We start from the raw sequence: 19,423 nt of genomic DNA on the forward strand, positions 1-19,423 counted from the left end.
TCCTGCTTCTTAAGACCCCCAACTGGTGTTAAGAAGTTTCTTTTTCCAATTTCAGTGACAACAGCAGCTGCCTGGAACTATTCTGTGATTCTAGGACTCTAACAATAGAAACAGGATCTTACTGTAGTTGAGGAATAAGGCCAATGATGGCCATGAAGGACTCCTTCTGGATAGAAGCTCTCATGACTGCACCGTCTGTTGCTGTTTGCATAAGCACTGTTTATTGGGTTGATGTCAACTTTAATTTTTGCTTGTTCATCTTTAGAAAAGTGAGAAATTCAGATGAAGTGTGGTTTATATAGTAGATTGTACCTGCTGTAACTACTCTTGATAAGACATTTGTTTGGGTATAAGTAGAGTCTCCTGTTTAGTGAGCAACAATGAAAAACATTCGGAGAACACAGTGCTTTTGACAGGCAGACAGTGAATCTATCAACAATTTTTTCTTTCGATATGATACAGAATTTTAATGCTTCCTTCACATCAGATAAAATGGCAAAGAATAGGAAGTACTTGAAGTTGTAAAATATGTTGAATTGAAACTATAGCTACTAAAGTGGTAATACTGCATGTAAAGCACCAGATGAGATGAATGAATTGAATTTACTCAAATCCAGGGGGGAGTAGCAGATTTATTTCTCCCATGGCTCTAGAGAATAGCTTTAGTAAAATATCTTCTTCGTGTTCTGAAGTACAATCATCTCTAGGGCACAACAAAGCACTCATTTCTTGATGGAACAATTAAGAGAAGAGGAAGAGAATTGGTGAGCAGGAATGTTGCTCAATACTCAACAGTTTATAGAACCCCAAAATCCCCAACTTGAAGGATTTTAAGCCATGTCAGACTTGGCATTGCAAGGAAAGTTAAGAGTGTTTAGGCCCAGATAACTGTCTACAAATATCTGAAAGGAAGTTGTAGCTAGGTAGGTGTTGGTCTTTCTCCCCAGTGACCTGCAATAGGACAAGAGGAAATGGCCTCCTGTTGTGCCAGGGGAGGCTCAGATTAGACATCAGGAAAAGTTTCTTCACTGAAAAGGTTATTAGGCACTGGAACAGGCTGCCCAGGGAAGTTGTGGATGCCTCCTCCCTCTGGATGGGGCCTTGAGCCGCCTGGTCCAGTGGGAGGTATCCCTGGCCATGGTAGGATGGGGTGGAACTGGACGATCTTTAAGGTCCCTTCCAACCCAAACCATTCCATGATTTTATAACTTTCAGCTGGATCCAGGATTATTTAAAAGGTAAACAAAACAACCTCCAATTTGTTCTGTTAAAGTGCTCCAGCTCAGAATAGATTTAAAGCTTATTGGCAAAAGGAGTTTATCTCAATTAACAGCATACTTTCATCCTAGAAGGGCAGAGCCTGAGAATTGCATGGAAAAAATCCAATTAAGGCCTGTATCTCACTTTAATGCGCTGCTGACTAAATCAGAAAATATACACTAAAGACAGTGTATTACATTAGATCAGCTCTGCATAACGTATTCTAACACTCCCAACCATTCACTGATAGTGCAGGAACAGAGTAGTTACATGAGATTATTTAGAATCATAAAATCATGGAACAATTTGGGTCAGAAAGGACGTTAAAGATCTTCCAGTTTCACCTCCCCTGCCATGGGTAGGGACACCACCCACTGGGTCAGGTTGCTCAAAGCTTCATCCAGCCTGGTCTTGATCACCTTCAGGGATGGGGCATCCACAGCCTCCCTGGGCAATCTGTGCCAGTGCCTCACCACCCTCACAGGAAAGATTTTTTTCCTAATATCTAATCTAAATCTCCCCTCTTTCAGCTTAAAACCATTACTCCTCATCCTATCCCTGCACACCTGCTAAAGGGCGCCTCCCCAGCTCAAATTTCTCCAGTTTCTGCAACTGAATCTCTAGAATTACAGCCAAAGTTCAGGATGTAGAGGCAAATTCTTCTGAACGTACAAGCTTCAAAATTAATAAATAAGTCAGCTGAGGCCCTTATAAATTATAAAACAGCCCTCAGTCTGCCATGCAATTATGTCAATGTTTAATAGCTTAAACTAAGTTTTTAAAAAAAACACAACACAATTTCGAAGTTTTCTGCGCCCAACTAAAAGACTTCACATCAACTCTTCATTTGGTCTTCTGTCCAGTTAGGGTCATGTAGCATTTCCTAATCCCAGATTTATTCCAAACAAACCATGGATGTTACATTGAACCAAGATATCTCTATGAATTGTTTTCCTATTCATGGAATCACATAGTCATAGAATGAGTTTGTTTGGAAAGGGCCTTAAAGATCATCCAGTCCAAACCCCACTGCCCTGGGCAGGAAGAACTCCCACTGTATCAGGCTGGTCAAAGCTCCATCCAACCTAGCCTTGAACATCTCCAGGGATAAGGCATCCAATCTGTTCAATTGCATCACCACCCTCACAGGAAAATAATTCTTCCTAATATCAACCTAAATCTCCCCTCTTCCAGCTTAAAACTGGTACACCTCATCTTATCCCTGCACTCCATGATAAGGAGCCCCTCACCAGCAATCCTGCAGACCCCACTGAAGTACCAGAAGGCTGCTAGAAGGTGTCCCCGAAGCTTTCTTTTCTCCAGGCTGAACAACCTCAACTCTCTTAGCCTGTCCTCACAGAGGAGGTGCTTTAGCCCTCTGATCAACTGGATCATCTGGACTTGCTCTAACACTTTCATGTCCTTCCTGTGCTGAGGACTCCAGAACTGAACAGAGGACTCCAGGTGAGTTGTCACGACAGCAGAGTAGAGGGGCAGAATTACCTCCCTCATCCTGCTGGTCACACTTCTTTGGATGCAGCCCATATTCTGGGCTTTCTGAGCTGCAAGCACACATCACCAGCTCATGTTCAGCTTCTCATCTACCAACACTCTCAAGCCCTTCTCTTGAGGACTGCTCTCAATCCATTCTCCACCCAGCCTGTATCTGTGCTTGGGATTGCCCTGACCCAGGTGCAGGACCTTGCATTTGGCCTTGCTGAACTTCATGAGGAACTAGCAATGCATCACCGTTACATGATGGAAATCACCGTGACTTTAAGGACCAGATTTCCACAGATTAGCCTGAGCTTTATGCCTCAAGTCCATAATATGTGGCATGGTGTAAGACTGCACTTCTTCCATCTCGGAGAACTAGACTAAGCAAAATAATTTCAGCTTCCGAGCATGAAAACCACTACAGAATTCATTAGGTTAAAAATATCACACTGCTTACTGAGAGATTATATTTGCTTAAATGCCTGTCTGCATCTTTTGCATTAAGACACAGAATAGTTGAATATCTAGCCACACTGCAGTGTTGCTCAAAAAGTAACAAATTCAGCCTCAGAATAGACCATTTCACCTACGAGTATAACCACAGTGACACAGACCTAAGCAGGGGCTAACTCTGCAGTACAGATGCACTCAAGAACAACCAAGGGCTTTAGGCAACGGTCACTACAACGACTCAGTAGTGAACAGTAGAGAAGTGTATGCCTGAACATAACATACCATTGTGATATTCAGCTTGAGGGTATAAGCAAGCTTTATGATGAGGTCATAAAGCAATTTTCATACTGAATTTATGAGATCATTATAATAGTCATTTCCAGAAGCCAGTGATGAGTTTATTAGAATACAGCCTGTAGCAAAATTGAAAACATAGATTGCAGAGAAGCTGAACTGCAGTACTGGCAATAACCAATACTAAAGCAGAGAAACTGTAAGGCAAACAAGGGAGGAGGGAAGGTTTAAGCATTAAGACTTATAAATATACAAACAAGGACATTTCAGAATCAGTAACAAGAGCAGCATTGATTTATGTGAATTTTCATTTGCAAAAATTCACCTTTATTTGAAGACTGGCTTATGCACAGCATACAGGTTTGAAAAGTAACTACTGCTCCTGAATATTCACATAAGACACCTATTGCTAAATCATGAATAAATGACAGCAGAGCATTTTCACCACACATACCGATGATTTAAAATCAATCTTATTTCTTAACTTAAAAATCTCTCACTTGCTTCTTACATTGGTCCCACCTGGAGTTATGTGTCCAGTTCTGTAATCCCCAATATAAGAAGGATATGGAACTGTTGGAATGGGTCCAGAGGAGGCCACAAAGATGGTCAGAGGTCTGGAGCACCCCTGCTGTGACGACAGGCTGAGAGGGTTGGGGTTGTTCGGTCTGGAGAAGAGAAGGCTCCAGGGAAACCTTACAGCACCCTTCCAGTACCCAAAGGGGGCTACAGGAAAGCTGAGGAGGGCCTTTTTATAAGGGCATGGAGTGATAGGATGAGGAGGAATGGCTTTAAATTGGAAGGGAGAAGATTTAAATTAGATATTAGGAAGAAATTCTTCACAATGAGGGTGATGAGGCATTGGCACAGGTTGCGCAGGGAAGTTGTGGATGCCCCCTCCCTGGAGGTGTTCAAGGCCAGATTGGATGGGACCCTGAACATCCTGGTGGTGTCCTTGCCCATGGCAGGGGATTGGAATTGGATGATCTTTAAGGTCCCTTCCGACTCAAACCATTCTATGATTCTGTGATTGATACTTGTCAAACCACATCAATTGCCTTGACTACTACAAGATAAACCTTAAAGCATAACCAAGCAATCATCCTCCACATCGTGGAGGACACAGGCAACAGCCTGCACACACTTGAAATGTTCTGCAGCAAAAAAGAGAAAGTGAGGTATCTTTTAAGGAGATTCTAGGATGCTTATAAAGATTCATATATATCAAATACTTTAAGATTCTAGTTCAAAGGGGATTTTGGCTCATTTTTCTTCTAGGTATTGCAGCTTGCTACATTTTAGACAGCTCTATCTCTACTGAGCAAATGCGTTTGCATTTGACAATGAAATACATTCACCTCCTCTGAAAAATGCCCAGTCTAAAACCAAGAAAGTCAAAACAAAAAATATAGCAAACTCCTCAGCAGCTTGACAAGAAAACTGGACTAGAACAATCTCTAATTGTATCTTTAAATGCTTAGTTAACTCAATTATTTACAATAACTGCCTGACAGTTTATTTAGAATTTGTCTTGTATTTTAAGCTACTGGTGGTTCTTAAACTTATTCCCACTGAAAAGCACTGTTAAAATAAGGGAGGGCGCCTGGTTCACTGCAAGTCGGACACAAGCCAGCAGTGCACTCTGGCAGCCCAGAGGGCCAACCGTGTCCTGGGATGCACCAAGCACGGAATTCCTCGCCAGTCAAGGGAGGCGATTGTCCCGCTCTTCTCTGTACTGGTGCAGCCCCACCTTGACTGTTGTATGCAGTCTGGGGTGCAACAATACAAAAAGGATATCAAGCTACTGGAGAGCGTCCAGAGGAGGGCAAAAATTGATGAAGGATTTAGAGGGGAAGTCATACGAAAAGCAGCTGAAGTCACTTTGTTTGTTCAGCCTGAAGAAAAGTAGACTGAGAGGATACCTCACTGCAGTCTCCAGCTTTCTCACAAGGAGAAGAGGAAGAGCAGGTGCTGTTCCGGTCCCAATGATGGGACCTGAGAGAACAGCAGGAGGATGTGCCAGTGGAGATTTAGATTGGATAGTAGGAAAAGGGTCTTCACCAACAGAGTGGTGGGGCACTGGAACAGCTCCCCAGGGAAACAGTCATGGCACCAAGCCTGACAATATTCAAGAAGCATTTCATAGAATCATAGAATAACCAGGTTGAAGAGACCCATCAGATCATCGAGTCCAACCATTCCTATCAAACACTAAACCATGCCCCTTAGCACCTTGTCCACCTGTGCCTTAAACACCTCCAAGGAAGGTGAATCAACCACCTCCCTGGGCAGCCTGTTCCAGTGCCCAATGACCCTTTCTGTGAAGGGTCAACGTCCTCAGACACATGGTGTGAATGTTGGGGTTGTCCTGTGCAGGGACAGGAGTTGGACTTGATGATCCTTGTGGGTCTCTTCCAACTCAGGACACTCTATGATTCTATTAAACCGATGAAGTAGACAGCAGGGGGGAAAAGCTGGGTGTGTAACACCTTATCACAGAACGCCTAGCAGTCTTATATAATGGAGTCATCTAAATAGACAAGTGCCGTCTCTTCAGCTATGACAGGCAATTTCCTCCAGTCATTTGCCCAGTCCCAACCATGTACATCCATACATCCAGAGATTTAATTATGTGGGAAGTCTGGTGAATTGGAAAATACTTCCAAGATATTCTAAATAGTTCTGAACTTCATAAGCATTTCTAATCCAGGTAGATCAAATGTCTGGTTTATAGTAGTTTAACTGGGACAAACTGGGAAAAAATATTATTCAAGACTGTATTAACATGGTAAATAGAAACAGAAGTTATAGAAATGGATATTTGTTAAAACTGAATGAGCCATGACAGTAAATCACCCCACAGGTGGTGATACCTTATTGTGGTTTTCTCTCTGCTCATCTACCATACACCAATCTTATAAATATTGGAAAAATATAAGTCATGTTTTTCCTGTCATGGATGTCGTCTGCAAATAAATTACTAACACTCTGATCATGTAAGTAATTAGAAATATGATTTTGTAGACTTCCTCGAAAGCTTTATCCTGCTGGCTGTTTTAACACCCTGATCCTTATATTTCCCCCTCTATAAATCATCTGCTCTAAACATAACCAAAAGAGCAAGGTTAGCAATTAAGCCTGTTTTACAATAGATGCTAACACAGTAAATTGTAAACCTCAGGCATCTATGGGAGCTGAACAGCAGTTGTACAAATCAGGCTCAATACACAGATAAAATTTGGTAAGGTGAAGAAGCAGATGATGATGATGAAGAGGAAGAAGAAGCAAGTAATAAAATATATACGAATTTACAAAATCATGCCCCCACCCCTCAATGACTTTACATCACCACAAACGCTGCAGAAGAGACATGAGGGAAAGGGTCGGAGTCTGGGAGGGAGCCGGGCTCAGGAATTGGATTCAGGAATGCAGAGATCCAGGATCAGGGACAAACAGACAGACACGATCCTCACTGGACCCTGGCCATCAACGAAGAGAGAGAGACCCTCATGATCTCTCAACTTTACACCCAGTATGACATCTATGGCATGGAATGCTCTGTTGGTCAGGTTGGGGTCACCTGTCCTGTCTGCACCTTCCTGCAGGTGCGATATTTTTCACTTCTTTGAGTTAGGACACCCCATAAGCTTGAGGATGGCCTTGGTTACTGTAGGAATAAATATAAGCAAGGGCCCTTCTGCACAACAGTGCCCCATGTTATCACTGATGGATGAACACTGTTTGAAAAACATGCAGTTAACTTTCAGAAAATAAAGTTTCTCAGACAAGGCTGAGCTAAAGCCAGGAAACTAATATTGTTTTAGCTCAAACCACGACACTGTTTCACTATATGCTGCCACAAACCACCTTCTTGCTTTAGAGCTTCCCAGCATCTTTGTAATGCCATCACATGGACCATTGTGAACCTGCAACTTCTCGGTTGCCAGGACAACAGGCTGACATGCAAAAACTGCACCAAAAGGCATTTTTGGTGCAAAGAAATTCTGTATTTCCATATTTCTAGTAGAATTTCAAAATAACATTCCCCTTGCTTCCATAAGTCAGAAGTGACTATAGGTCAGGCATTTTACACAAAGTCCAAACTTAAAAAGTTACTTCTGGATATTTTACCCATCTAAATATCAAATACTTCCCTCAATCACGCTGATTTGTATTTCTGAGCAATTACAAAGTACCTTGCTATGTCATAAAGTACAAAGAAAGATGTTACTCATTTTTTTATCAACTTTCATATGCTGTCATCATCCTCTTTGTACTGCAGAATCAAATAAGGATGAACTACCAGTACTAATGGTCCAAAAGAAACACACTGAAAAATTAATAGCATCACCTGTTTATTGATCAAACAGAATTGTAAATAACCTCCCTGGGCAGAAAGTAAGTTCACATGCAAACCGAGTTGCTGAGAAAAGCAAAGTCTATATTTGCTTCTCAGCCAAAGAAATGCTGAGCCAAATATTTCAATGTGCAACACTCGATCTAAACGCTGACCAGACGAATTAATGCAGAACACGGCTCCATGCAGGAAATGTATCAAATGCCACATGGCATGCAAAACATCCACCAAAGTAATGGAAGAGCCCAATGAGGTCCTACAGTATAATTTTTACTATCCTTGTTAATTTAATCTTAAATTAGGTCTTCTGTGAGTCTGTCAAGTATGAAGCTTATTCTTACTTTACAGCTCAAAACAAGAAGTTTACATCTTCAATAAGTAAGATCTTCTGCAGAAAAACAAACACTAGCTTCCTCCAGGGAAGACTCTCTCTCAGTAAGACAGAGCAGCTTCTACCTACGTAATTTTTCTTTCATCATGTTCCTTTTCTTTACTTTTCTTCTGGCTCTCTCAACTGCTCTGTTTTATTTCTTATATGATCACCTCTAAAGGCTTACGACTGTAACTGTGAAGATAAGACGTTGATCCCAAAAATGTTTAGAAGGTACAAATCCTTCTGTACATTTTAATATAAGAAAACAAATAATTCATACAAAGCGCTTTCCTGCAGAGTATATAGTATAGGAAGGCAACGTGAGGTGGAGGACTGGCAGATCCTCAAGTATACCACACCAATAATGAACCCTTTACAATTTCAGTTCTTAGCCTGATCTTGTTTCACCTTTCTGTTTGTTTGTTCTAATATAACACTGCAAACACAGAACATCAAGTTGTTCTAAAAAAAAAAACCAAAAAAAAAACCAAAGGGAAATATTTATGAGAAAAAGAAACCTTTAATTTTTAATCAAAAAACAAATCATAAAACCAAAACCCACAACTTTTACTTATTCCGATGTCACTCACTCACCTTCACATGACTGAAGTCACCAGCTTTGCTGCTTTCTTGTGGATTAATAGGTTTAGTTTCTACTCTTGGTTTGACAACTTGCCGGAAAGGACTGGAGAGCGGAAGTCCGCTAACACTGATTCCATCTAGAAAAACAATAAATGAAATTACTTTTGCTTGTCTAATGTTATGCTTTATTCTAATGAATCTGTATCATCATAGGGAGAGAAAACACACAAAAAGAAATATTAACACTTTATATTAAAAGGCTATATTTTTCTCTAGAAGCCAGAAGAACACAAAAAGGAATTAACTCAAAACTCAGTAAAGGTCACAGAGAAGGAAGGTAACAACTGCATTTGAAATATCACTACAGAGATGCGAGAGTTAATAATATAAATTAATTTTAATATTTATACTATTTTAAAAGAACAAGGATAGAAGTTTTTAGTTTTCCATGACAGCAACCCTATAAAGCTGATTAGGATCTCTAAAGTGACTTCCAATCTGAGTTTTCCTTTTTCAAGTATATTTTGTGGAAAAGAATAGGAAATACAGAAGTCATGTTTAGTACCATTGACTGATATAAAAATATGTAAAATTACTTGCAACGGGATGAGAGGAAATGGCCTCAAGTTGCACCACAGGATGTTTAGATTGGACATTAGGAAAAACTCCTTTACTGAAAGGGTGGTGAAGCACTGGAAGAGGCTTCCCAGGGAAGCGGTAGAGTCACCATGCCTGGAGATGTTCAAAACACATGTCAACTCGGCACTTTGGGACACAGTTTCGTAGGGACAGGGGTGGTGGGCTGATGGTTGGACTGGATGATATTAAGGGTCTTTTCCAACCTTAACGATTCTATAATTTTATGAAAATATTTCTTATGTATAACAAGGGCAGAATGGAAACTAAGGTTTACATTGTAATAGTCAATGAAAAGTTCAACAGATAATGGATATCCTTAGAGGAACGTCCCTAGCTGGTGAATGGGCTGCAGGAACTGAGGTTGTTTCAACTAGAGAAGAAGAGGCCAAAGGGAGACCTTATTGCTCTCTACAACAACCTGAAAAGAGGTTGCAGAGAGGTGGGTGTTGGTCTCTTCTCCCAAGTGACAGGGGACAGGACAAAAGGGAACGGCATCAAGCTGTGTCAGGGGAAGTTGAGATTGGACATAAGGAAAAATTTCTTTACAGAAAGGGTTATCAAGCACTGGAACAGAATCACAGAATCACAGAATAACCAGGTTGGAAGAGACCCACCGCATCATCGAGTCCAACCGTTCCTATCAAACACTAAACCATACCCCTCAGCATCTTGTCCACCCGTGCCTTAAACACCTCCAGGGAAGGTGACTCAACCACCTCCCTGGGCAGCCTCTTCCAGTGCCCAATGACCCTTTCTGTAAAGAATTTTTTCCTTATGTCAAGCCTGAACCTCCCCTGGCGGAGCTTGAGGCCATTCCCTCTTGTCCTGTCCCCTGTCACTTGGGAGAAGAGGCCAGCACCCTCCTCTCTACAACGTCCTTTCAGGTAGTTGTAGAGAGCAATGAGGTCTCCGCTCAGCCTCCTCTTCTCCAGGCTAAACAACCCCAGCTCTCTCAGCCGCTCCTCATAAGGCCTGTTCTCCAGCCCTTTCACCAGCTTTGTTGCTCTTCTCTGGACTCTCTCCAGAGCCTCAACATCCTTCTTATGGTGAGGGGCCCAGAACTGAACACAGGATTCGAGGAGCGGTCTCACCAGTGCCGAGTACAGAGGGAGAATAACCTCCCTGGACCTGCTGGTCACGCCGTTTCTGATACAAGCCAAGATGCCATTGGCCTTCTTGGCCACCTGGGCACACTGCTGGCTCATATTCAGTCGGCTGTCAACCAACACACCCAGGTCCCTCTCCTCCAGGCAGCTTTCTAGACAGACTTCTCCTAGTCTGTAGCACTGCATAGGGTTGTTGTGCCCCAAGTGCAGGACCCGGCATTTGGCCTTGTTAAACCTCATGGCATTGGACCCTGCCCAGCGGTCCAGCCTGTTCAGATCCCTTTGCAGAGCCTCCCGACCCTCCAGCAGATCGACACTTCCACCCAGCTTAGTGTCGTCCGCAAACTTGCTAAGGGTGCACTCGATGCCTTCATCCAGATCATTGATGAAGACATTGAACAGGGCTGGACCCAGCACTGAGCCCTGGGGAACCCCACTTGTCACTGGCCTCCAGCTGGATTTCACACCATTTACCACCACTCTCTGGGCCCGGCCAGCCAACCAGTTTTCCACCCAGGAGAGTGTGCGCCTGTCCAGGCCAGAGGCTGACAGTTTCTCAAGCAGAATGCTGTGAGAAACTGTGTCAAAGGCTTTGCTGAAGTCCAGGAAGACCACATCCACAGCCTTTCCCTCATCCAGCAGCCGGGTCACTTTGTCATAGAAGGCGATCAGGTTAGTCTGGCAAGACCTGCCTTTTGTGAACCCATGTTGACTGGGCCTGATCACCCGGTTCTCTTGCATGTGCTTCATGGTAGCACTCAAGATCACCTGCTCCATGACTTTCCCTGGCACTGAGGTCAGACTGACAGGCCTGTCGTTTCCTGGGTCCTCCCTGCGGCCCTTTTTGTAGATGGGCACAACATCAGCCAGCCTCCAGTCCAGTGGGACTTCCCCAGTCTTCCAGGACTGTTGGAAGATGATGGAAAGAGGTTTGGCCAGCACATCCGCCAGCTCCTTCAGTACCCTAGGGTGAATCCCGTCTGGCCCCATAGACTTGTGGCTGTCCAGTCGGGCTAGCAAGGGTGGTTGAGTCATCATCCCTGGAGGTGCTTAAAAGGTGGGTAGATGAGGTGCTTGGGGACATGATTTAGTAGTAGATAGGTATGGTTGGAGTTGATGATCTCAAAGGTCTTTTCCAACCTAATGATTCCATGATTCTATGATTTACTAGCAGTCTGAGTACTGGCATACAGTATACCAACAAAAAACAACCGAACAACTTTGTAGGTTTTTTTTTATTGCTAACAAGTTCGTATAGCTTGAAGGTAAATAAATATCCTGCAGCATGTCTGGGTTTCTCAATCTACCCAAGCTACTTTCTAAGCATAAATCATTAAATCATGTCAAAGTTACTGTTGAATCAAAACAAGCCAAAGGAACAAGAAAACTGAAATAATGAAGTTTTAACACACTTAAAACTAGATTGAAAATTTATTATTAACAATACGTATGAGTTCAGATTAACATCTGACTTCCAAAGATGACCAGGATTTTGTTCCTTTACGCTATGCAGAGCAACTGCAATCCACAAACACCAAGTAAATACAAGAAAAATCTCATATATAACCAACACACATATCTAAACATATGGAAAACACCAAATTATTACACAAAACTCAAACTTCCTTCTTTGGAAATTGCTCCTACCAAATGATATTTGCTAATGTCACATTCCAATTGCACAGCTGACCTTGAATTTGGACCTGTTGAGGACACATTCCTCAACAAAAGAAACCAGAAGAATAAGGCGGAGATGAAGATGGCTTTAATTCATGAAAATCCAACTTCACAGGTAACCAGATGAGAAAACAAAGGGCATATTGCCATAATCCTTTTCTTCAATTTCCATCCCTAACTAACCTGTTTTAAAATACACCTTAGTTCAGCCTTAAAGATACAGCATTATAATGAACATCGGATTTGAAGATGCAAATTCAGGAGGCTTACTAGTTAGAAGAAAAAAAAATATAGAATCAAAGAATGGGTTGGGTTGGAAAGGACCTTAAAGATCATCCAGGTCTAACCCCCGTGCCATGGGCACAGACACCTCCCACTAAATCACCACCCCATCCAACCTGGCCTTGAACACTTCCAGGGAGGAGGCATCCACAACTTCCCTGGGCAACCCATGCCAGTGCCTCACTCTGATCTCATATAAAAAAAAAACAAAACAAAACAAACCATCAACTGAAAAGCAAAAAGTACTATTTCTCAGGAAATTATTATTTTCATTGCAATCATCACCAACATCATCCACTTCCAAAACGGTTGATAACCTTTATAGATTATGGCAAAAGATGGAATCACATTCACTGATCTGTTTCAAGTGGCTGTTTCAATTATTGCTGAGCAGTGCTTAACAACAGTCAAGGCCTTTTCTGGTCCTCACGCCACCACACCAGCTGGGGCTGGTGTAACAAGAAGCTGGGAGGGGACACAGTTGGGACAGCTGATCCCAACTCACCAAAGGATATTCCATGCCAGATGATGTCATGCCCAGCCTACAGATCGGGGTGGGGAGTGTCGGCAAAGGGAGCCACTACTTGGGATGGGGCTGGGAATTGGTCACCTGGAGGTGAGCAGTGGTTTTCATTTGCACCACTTGTCTCTTGTGTGGTGTGGTTTGGTGGGTTGTGCCTCTTTTCCTTATTTTTTTTTTAATTGCTTTTTCACTATAATTCTTCAACTCTTTTTATCTCAAGCCATGAGTTTTTTTCTCACTTTTACCCTTTCAATTCTTCCCCTATCCCACCACGGGAGAGGGTTGAGTGAGCAGCTGTGGGGTCATAGAATGGTTTAGGCTGGACGGGACCTTAAAGATCACCCAGTTCCAATCTGATCCAGTGGAATGTGTTCCTGCTCACAGATATTTAAGGTCACTTCCAAGCCAAAACTTTCTGTGATTCTATGGAAGTAACAACAATTTTGTGGGGGCTGACAGGTATCAGAACAGAACAGAAATAACAAGGTATGAAACCACTGCTAGGCCAGCTCTTAGCATCTCTTAAAAGCCAACTGCTCCTAAAGCACACATATTTGTCAGCCTAGGATTTGAGACAATAGTACACTAAAAATTTCAAGACAGCTTGCCAACAAAACTGATCATAAATCCATTTGATAGCAGGCTTTAAATTTTACTCTTTTTTAATTAAAATAAAAGGTTCTACCTGACAAAAAATAATTCTTTTCAAATTGATGAATTATTTTGACCAGTTCTATATTTAGAACAAAAGCTAACACTGATTGGTACATAAAATTACCAGAAAAAGAACCAAGTATGAAAAAATTGTATGGCATTAGTCAGATTTTCTATTTTATATGAGGCACAAGTTTTGCTTTCTTTGAGAAAGGATTAGATAACACCTAAATCAACATCATGGACATACAATTGATGTGTGCCTTAATTGTTTAACCTTTAAAAACCTGTTATATCTTCATTTTCCTAGAGGAAGAAAAGACAAAGGTTAGTTTAAACCTCTTTTCTGGGGAGAAGGGAATTTTTTAATTTCTAGATTGTACCTGCAACAGGAGGTGCAAAAGCAAAGTAATTGTTTCTGCACTCAAACTTGGCACACAAGGGAGAGCCCAGTGTCAGGCTGCACCTTAAATGACTTACCCCTACATAACATCAACCATGCAAGGGGACTCCTCTGCTCGAGGACAAAAAAAAAAAAATTAAGTTCTTCTGCTGGTAATTTTTTAAAAAATACTTTGCTTTTCCTGTTCTTTGACCAAGCAGCAAAGTTAGCCAGACACGGTCCAGCTCCTCTACAATACATGACACAGTCACCACAGAACAGGGAAACATTACGTTAAAAGCCCTGGTCGACCGCAGAACTTAATGATCAGAAAATCACAGAATGTCTGGATTTGGAAGGGACCCACAAGGATCATAAAGTCTGTCTCCTGTCTGCATAGGACAACCCTAATATTCACACCTTGTGTCTGAGGGCATTGTCCAACTGCTTCTTGAATATTGTCAGGCTTGGCACTAGGACCGCTCCCTGGGGAGATGTTCCAGTGCTCCACCATCCTCTCAGTGAAGAACCTTTTCCTACTATCCAAACTAAACCCTCCTTTACACATCTTCCTGCCATTGCTTCAGGTCCTAGCATTGCCTGCCAGAGAGAAAAGATCAGCAACTGCTCCTCCTCCTTCCCTTGTGAGGAAGCTGGAGACTGCAATGACATCTCCCCTCTGTCTCCTCTCCTCCAGGCTGAAAATGCCAAGTGACTTCAACTGGTCCTCATACGGCTTCCCCTCTAAATCCTCCACCAATTTTGTGGCCTCCTCTGGACACTCGCCAGTAGCTTGATATCCTTTTTATCCAGTGGCACCCAAAACTGCACACAATAGTCAAGGTAGGGCCACACCAGTGCGAAACAGAGTGGGACAATCCCCTCCCTTGACCAGCAAGCAATGCCGTGCTGGATGCAGCCCAGGACATGGGTGACCCTATTGGCTGCCAGGGCACACTGCTGGCTCATGTTCAACCTGCTGTCAACTAGAACGCCCAGGTCCCATTCTGCAGGGCTGCTCTCCAGCCTCTCACTCCCCAGGCTGTATGGACATCCAGGGCTGCCTTGTCCCAGGTGCAAAATCTGGCACTTGCCCTCATTAAATTTCATGCAGTTGCTGATTACCCAGCTCTCCCAGTTTGTCCAGTTCCCTCTGCAGGGCCTCTTTGCCCTAAAGAGTGTCAACAACTTCCCCCAAAGAAAGCAAGTATGTAAAAAATTTCAAGTACCACTGAAGCAGTTCACCCAAAGTTTTAAATTACTTTATATTTATATTTGTTCAGATTTCACGTTTTATTTTCTCTCATGATGTTTAGAGATTTGAAGATGTTAAATCCTCCACAGTTTTCTTCTGTCAAGCCATACTGTCTGCTTGAGCAGCCTTTCTTACTGTAGAACGAACAATCCTCTTTCTGTCCTGTCCAGAAATCTTCCTAATTTCTAGAACGCACATTGAATATTTCCATGGTAACAACACATGACCAATACTTTTTCCATGGTAACTGCAAAAACGCAGTTTGCTTTTCCAGCATTGCAGTCACTGCTGTCACAACAGAGCAAAACCTCTTAGCAACATTTCCTCTCTCCTCTCCACTGTTAAGTAAATTGTCAGTTTAACTTCATTAGCCACTTTCACAGCATGCTGTGCAGAAGAATCTCACACAATTTCATATTTAAACAAGGGGAGTTTACTAAGAGAGTTAAACCTGTGGATTTAAAACCCTATGACTAAGCATTCAAGAAAGAGCTGGCATGGGACAGCTTCCATCCCAGTCTAACACACAGCTCCCACGTAACACTGTGCTGTACAATGACCACTGGCCTGACCCAGGGGACGAAAATGCATAAACTTCTGAACAGGAGCATCACAACTACAGCGGTCTCAAACTCTGTGGCAAGGAAACCCCTAGGTACCCCTACCCTTGAAGCCAGGACACCATGAAATTTTGTTTGTATTCCAAGGCAGTTCACAGGCAACTGGCAATACCATGTCACATGAGATACAAAACAGTTTAAAACTCACTACCTGAAAGGAGGCTGTAGGGAGGTGGGTGTTGGTGTCTTCTCCCAAGTAACAAGTGATAGGATGAGAGGAAATGGCCTTAAGTTGTGCCAGAGAAGTCATCGATTGGATATTAGGAAAAATTTCTTCGCTGAAAGAGTGGTGAAGCATTGGAAGAGGCTGCTCAGGGAAGTAGTGGGGTCATCATACCTGGAGGTGTTCAAAAACCATGTAGACGTGGCACATTGTGACATGGTTTAGTCAGGACGGTAGTGTTGGGCTGGATGAGCTTAGAGGTCTTTTCCAACCTTAACGATTCTATGATTCTATGATTTTAGGTCTTCTCTGTAGATGAAATGCTTACAACCCAACAGCAGTACAAACAGCTTATTGCTTTTTTCCTAAAGACACACAAAATGTACTTAATATGACACATGGGGTGTCCGTGCGCAGGTGTCAGCACGGGGGCTGCCAGGCAGCACCTGTGGGGAGAGGTTGGGTCCCAGCCAGCTCCAGCAGCCCCATCACAGGACACGGCTGAGCCCCTCAGCCAAGCTGGGGACACCAGGGGGGAAACTGATTTCCATAAGGGCCAAGGCGACACAAGAAGAGGAGAAGGAAGCCAAGGAGGGAGCAGCAGCAGAGGGAGCCCCAGGTTGGAGAAGGAGGGCAGGAGGTGCTGCAGCCTGCAGCAGGGATCCCCTGCAGCCCTGGAGAGACCCCACTGGAGCAGAGACCACCCTGCAGCCCAGAAAGGGACCCAGGCTACAGCCGGTGGAATTTCCTGCAGGAGCTGTGGCCAGGTGGGAGCAGGTTGTCCCTGAAGTACTGCAGCCCACGGAAGGGCGAGGTGTAAGGAGGAAGGAGTGGTTGAGAAAGGGGCTGTCATGGACTGACCTCAACCCCCATCTCCACCCCTGCACCTCTTGGAGGAGAGAAGTCAGGAATGAAGGAGTGAAGCTGGGAATGGGAAAGGGCCAGGAATACTTTGTCTTAAAGTTTCTCTTGTCTGTCACCATACAGAGCTATTTTATTTGGCAATAAATCATACAGTTTTCCATAAATTAAGTCTGCTTTCTCACAGAAAGTAATGAGCGAGTGATTGACCTTAACCCATGAGCTTTCTCATGGGACGGGTGGACAAGGTGCTAAGGGGCATGGTTTAGTGTTTGATAGGAATGGCTGGACTCGATGATCCAGTGGGTCTCTTCCAACCTGGTTATTCTATGATTCTCATCATATTTTCTCACCCTGTTCTGCTCTGAATGGGGAGTGAGCAAGCGGCTGGGCAGCAGGGGGACATTTGGCCCTCTGCCAAGGTTAACCACCGCTTACTGAAACCTATAAAACCATTAAAGTAACTTCTTTCCCACATGAGTGTTTTAATAGTGTTAAATAATAACCCAAGAGATATGTCAGTTTTGGAAAGAACACAACTTGAGCATAAAATATGAAAACTAAATGCCCCTTCAACCCATTTGTTTATTTCGTCAATCCGTTGCCTGATAGAAATTTCAAAACAAAAACCCTCTTGATAGGCAACGTCTCCTAAGAACACTGAAACAGTTTTAAACTACTTTCAGTATGCAGAAGAAAAGAGACAAAAAGAATTCAAGAAGAATATGCTCACCGAACTAGAATTGGCCTTTTTTCCCTAGAAAAAATAGAACCATCTTTTATTCTGTTGAAAATGGGCAGAATTCTAAAAACTTGCTGTATGCAGCAACCAAGAGGGGGATAACACGGGAGTAGACAGAGTTTCTGACAATATAATCCACTTCACCCTTCACATTTTGGGTGGGTATTAAGACGTAGTTCCTTCCCTCTCTCAAAAACAGGATTAAGACCATCACACAAGCGACCACAGGCAGCTTCTCCAGGCAAAGCTACTCGGATTGCATCAACGTTTTGGCTCCCCAGAGCAGGGCAGAGATGACACATAAGTATTTCTTTGAGATTTTTCTTTGAGTATTTCTTTAAGCTAAGTATTTCTTTGAGATTCCATTATATCTGAAGAGGATGGTAATAATGATTCATGGAATCATAGAATGGTTCCAGTTAGAAGGGATCTTAGAGATCATCCAGCTCCAACCCTCTGCCACGGGCAGGGACACCTCCCACTAGACCATGCTGCTCAAAGCCCCATCCAGCCTGGCCTTGAACACCTCCAGGGAGGGGGCAACCCCACTGTTCTTGTAGCCCCCTTCAGGTACTGGAAGGTCACTATAAGGTCTCCCAGAGCCTTCTCCTCTCCAGGCTGAACAACCCCAACTCTCTCAGCCTGTCTTCACAGCAGAGGTGCTCCAGCATTCTGATCATCTCTGTGGCCCTCCTTGCCCACCTCCAGCCTACTGGGGTGGGGGAATGTTGGAGAAGCAGCACTGATGCTGTGCGAGCACTGCTCAGCAGCAGCCAAAACACTGGTGTGATAGCAACACCATTCTAGCTGCCAATGCAGAGCGCTGTGAGGGATGCCATGGGTGAAATAACCTCATCTCAGCCAGACCCTATACAGACATCTTCAAACTACAGAGAGAAAAAACTTCTTAGAAATGAAGTCATTTTGAAAGAATATTCTGAATTATTAAATGTAATAAAGGCAACCAAGCATAGTATCGTGTAAATGATCACACTGAAATATCTCTGAGGGCTTCCAACAGCATCATCAGTAATACAATTACCCTAATAGACTCCTCTAGGCTACTTAGTTTTTCAGAAAGCCTGTCAGGACTACATTTAAATTCAAATCCAGGTATCTTATTAACAAAGAAATATATTGTCTATATGCTATATAAGCACAGGAATATTTCTAAGCAGATAAAATACAGTCATTTAAGCAGAAAAGCAACAAAGTGAGCATGAAACAGTCAGTGGCCTTGCATAGCAATACTGAATAGTATTCAAGACCACTGTTTTCAGAAATATGCTATTATTTCTTTGCAACCTTTTCTCCCCCAGAGAAGGGAAGGAGAGACTTAAGGCACAGATTTGCTTCTCTCTTAGCATGTAATTAATTAGTTCCTTTGATGAGTCAATGAATTTAAATATTCTCACACCTGTCTTTAGGTTCCCTATGTACAGAATAAACGAACACTAACATTTTACGTAATGAACTACTCCTTGTAGATTAATTCATTAACTCTACAAAACACCACCTCTATGTTAACAGAAGCTTTTTTTAAAAGACAGCTTCCCACTAACAAGTAACCATTTGCAATGAAATCAAGAAAGAGCAGCTATTGTTCTTTTCCTATTTACCATCAGGGAAACAGTGGATTTCAGAAATTGAAGTCTAATGACTGGGAAGGAGAACTGATCATGCTTATAATGTAAGCATCTTGT

The 19,423-nt window shown here is 42.9% G+C and overlaps 1 protein-coding gene across 3 annotated transcripts in view; it reads right to left on the minus strand.

Moving 5' to 3' along the window:
• The window catches only part of TRAPPC9 (trafficking protein particle complex subunit 9), a 540,656-nt gene that overhangs the window by 421,546 nt on the left and 99,687 nt on the right, over positions 1 to 19,423 (minus strand). For all 3 annotated transcript variants that reach the window (XM_069854713.1, XM_069854711.1, XM_069854712.1), the window contains one exon: positions 8,829 to 8,953. In XM_069854713.1, coding sequence (XP_069710814.1) covers positions 8,829 to 8,953 — 125 coding nt within the window. The remainder of the gene's footprint in view (positions 1 to 8,828; positions 8,954 to 19,423) is intronic.

Source organism: Phaenicophaeus curvirostris, chromosome 3 (assembly GCF_032191515.1).
Source record: "Phaenicophaeus curvirostris isolate KB17595 chromosome 3, BPBGC_Pcur_1.0, whole genome shotgun sequence".
NCBI classification, from domain to species: Eukaryota; Metazoa; Chordata; class Aves; order Cuculiformes; family Cuculidae; genus Phaenicophaeus; species Phaenicophaeus curvirostris.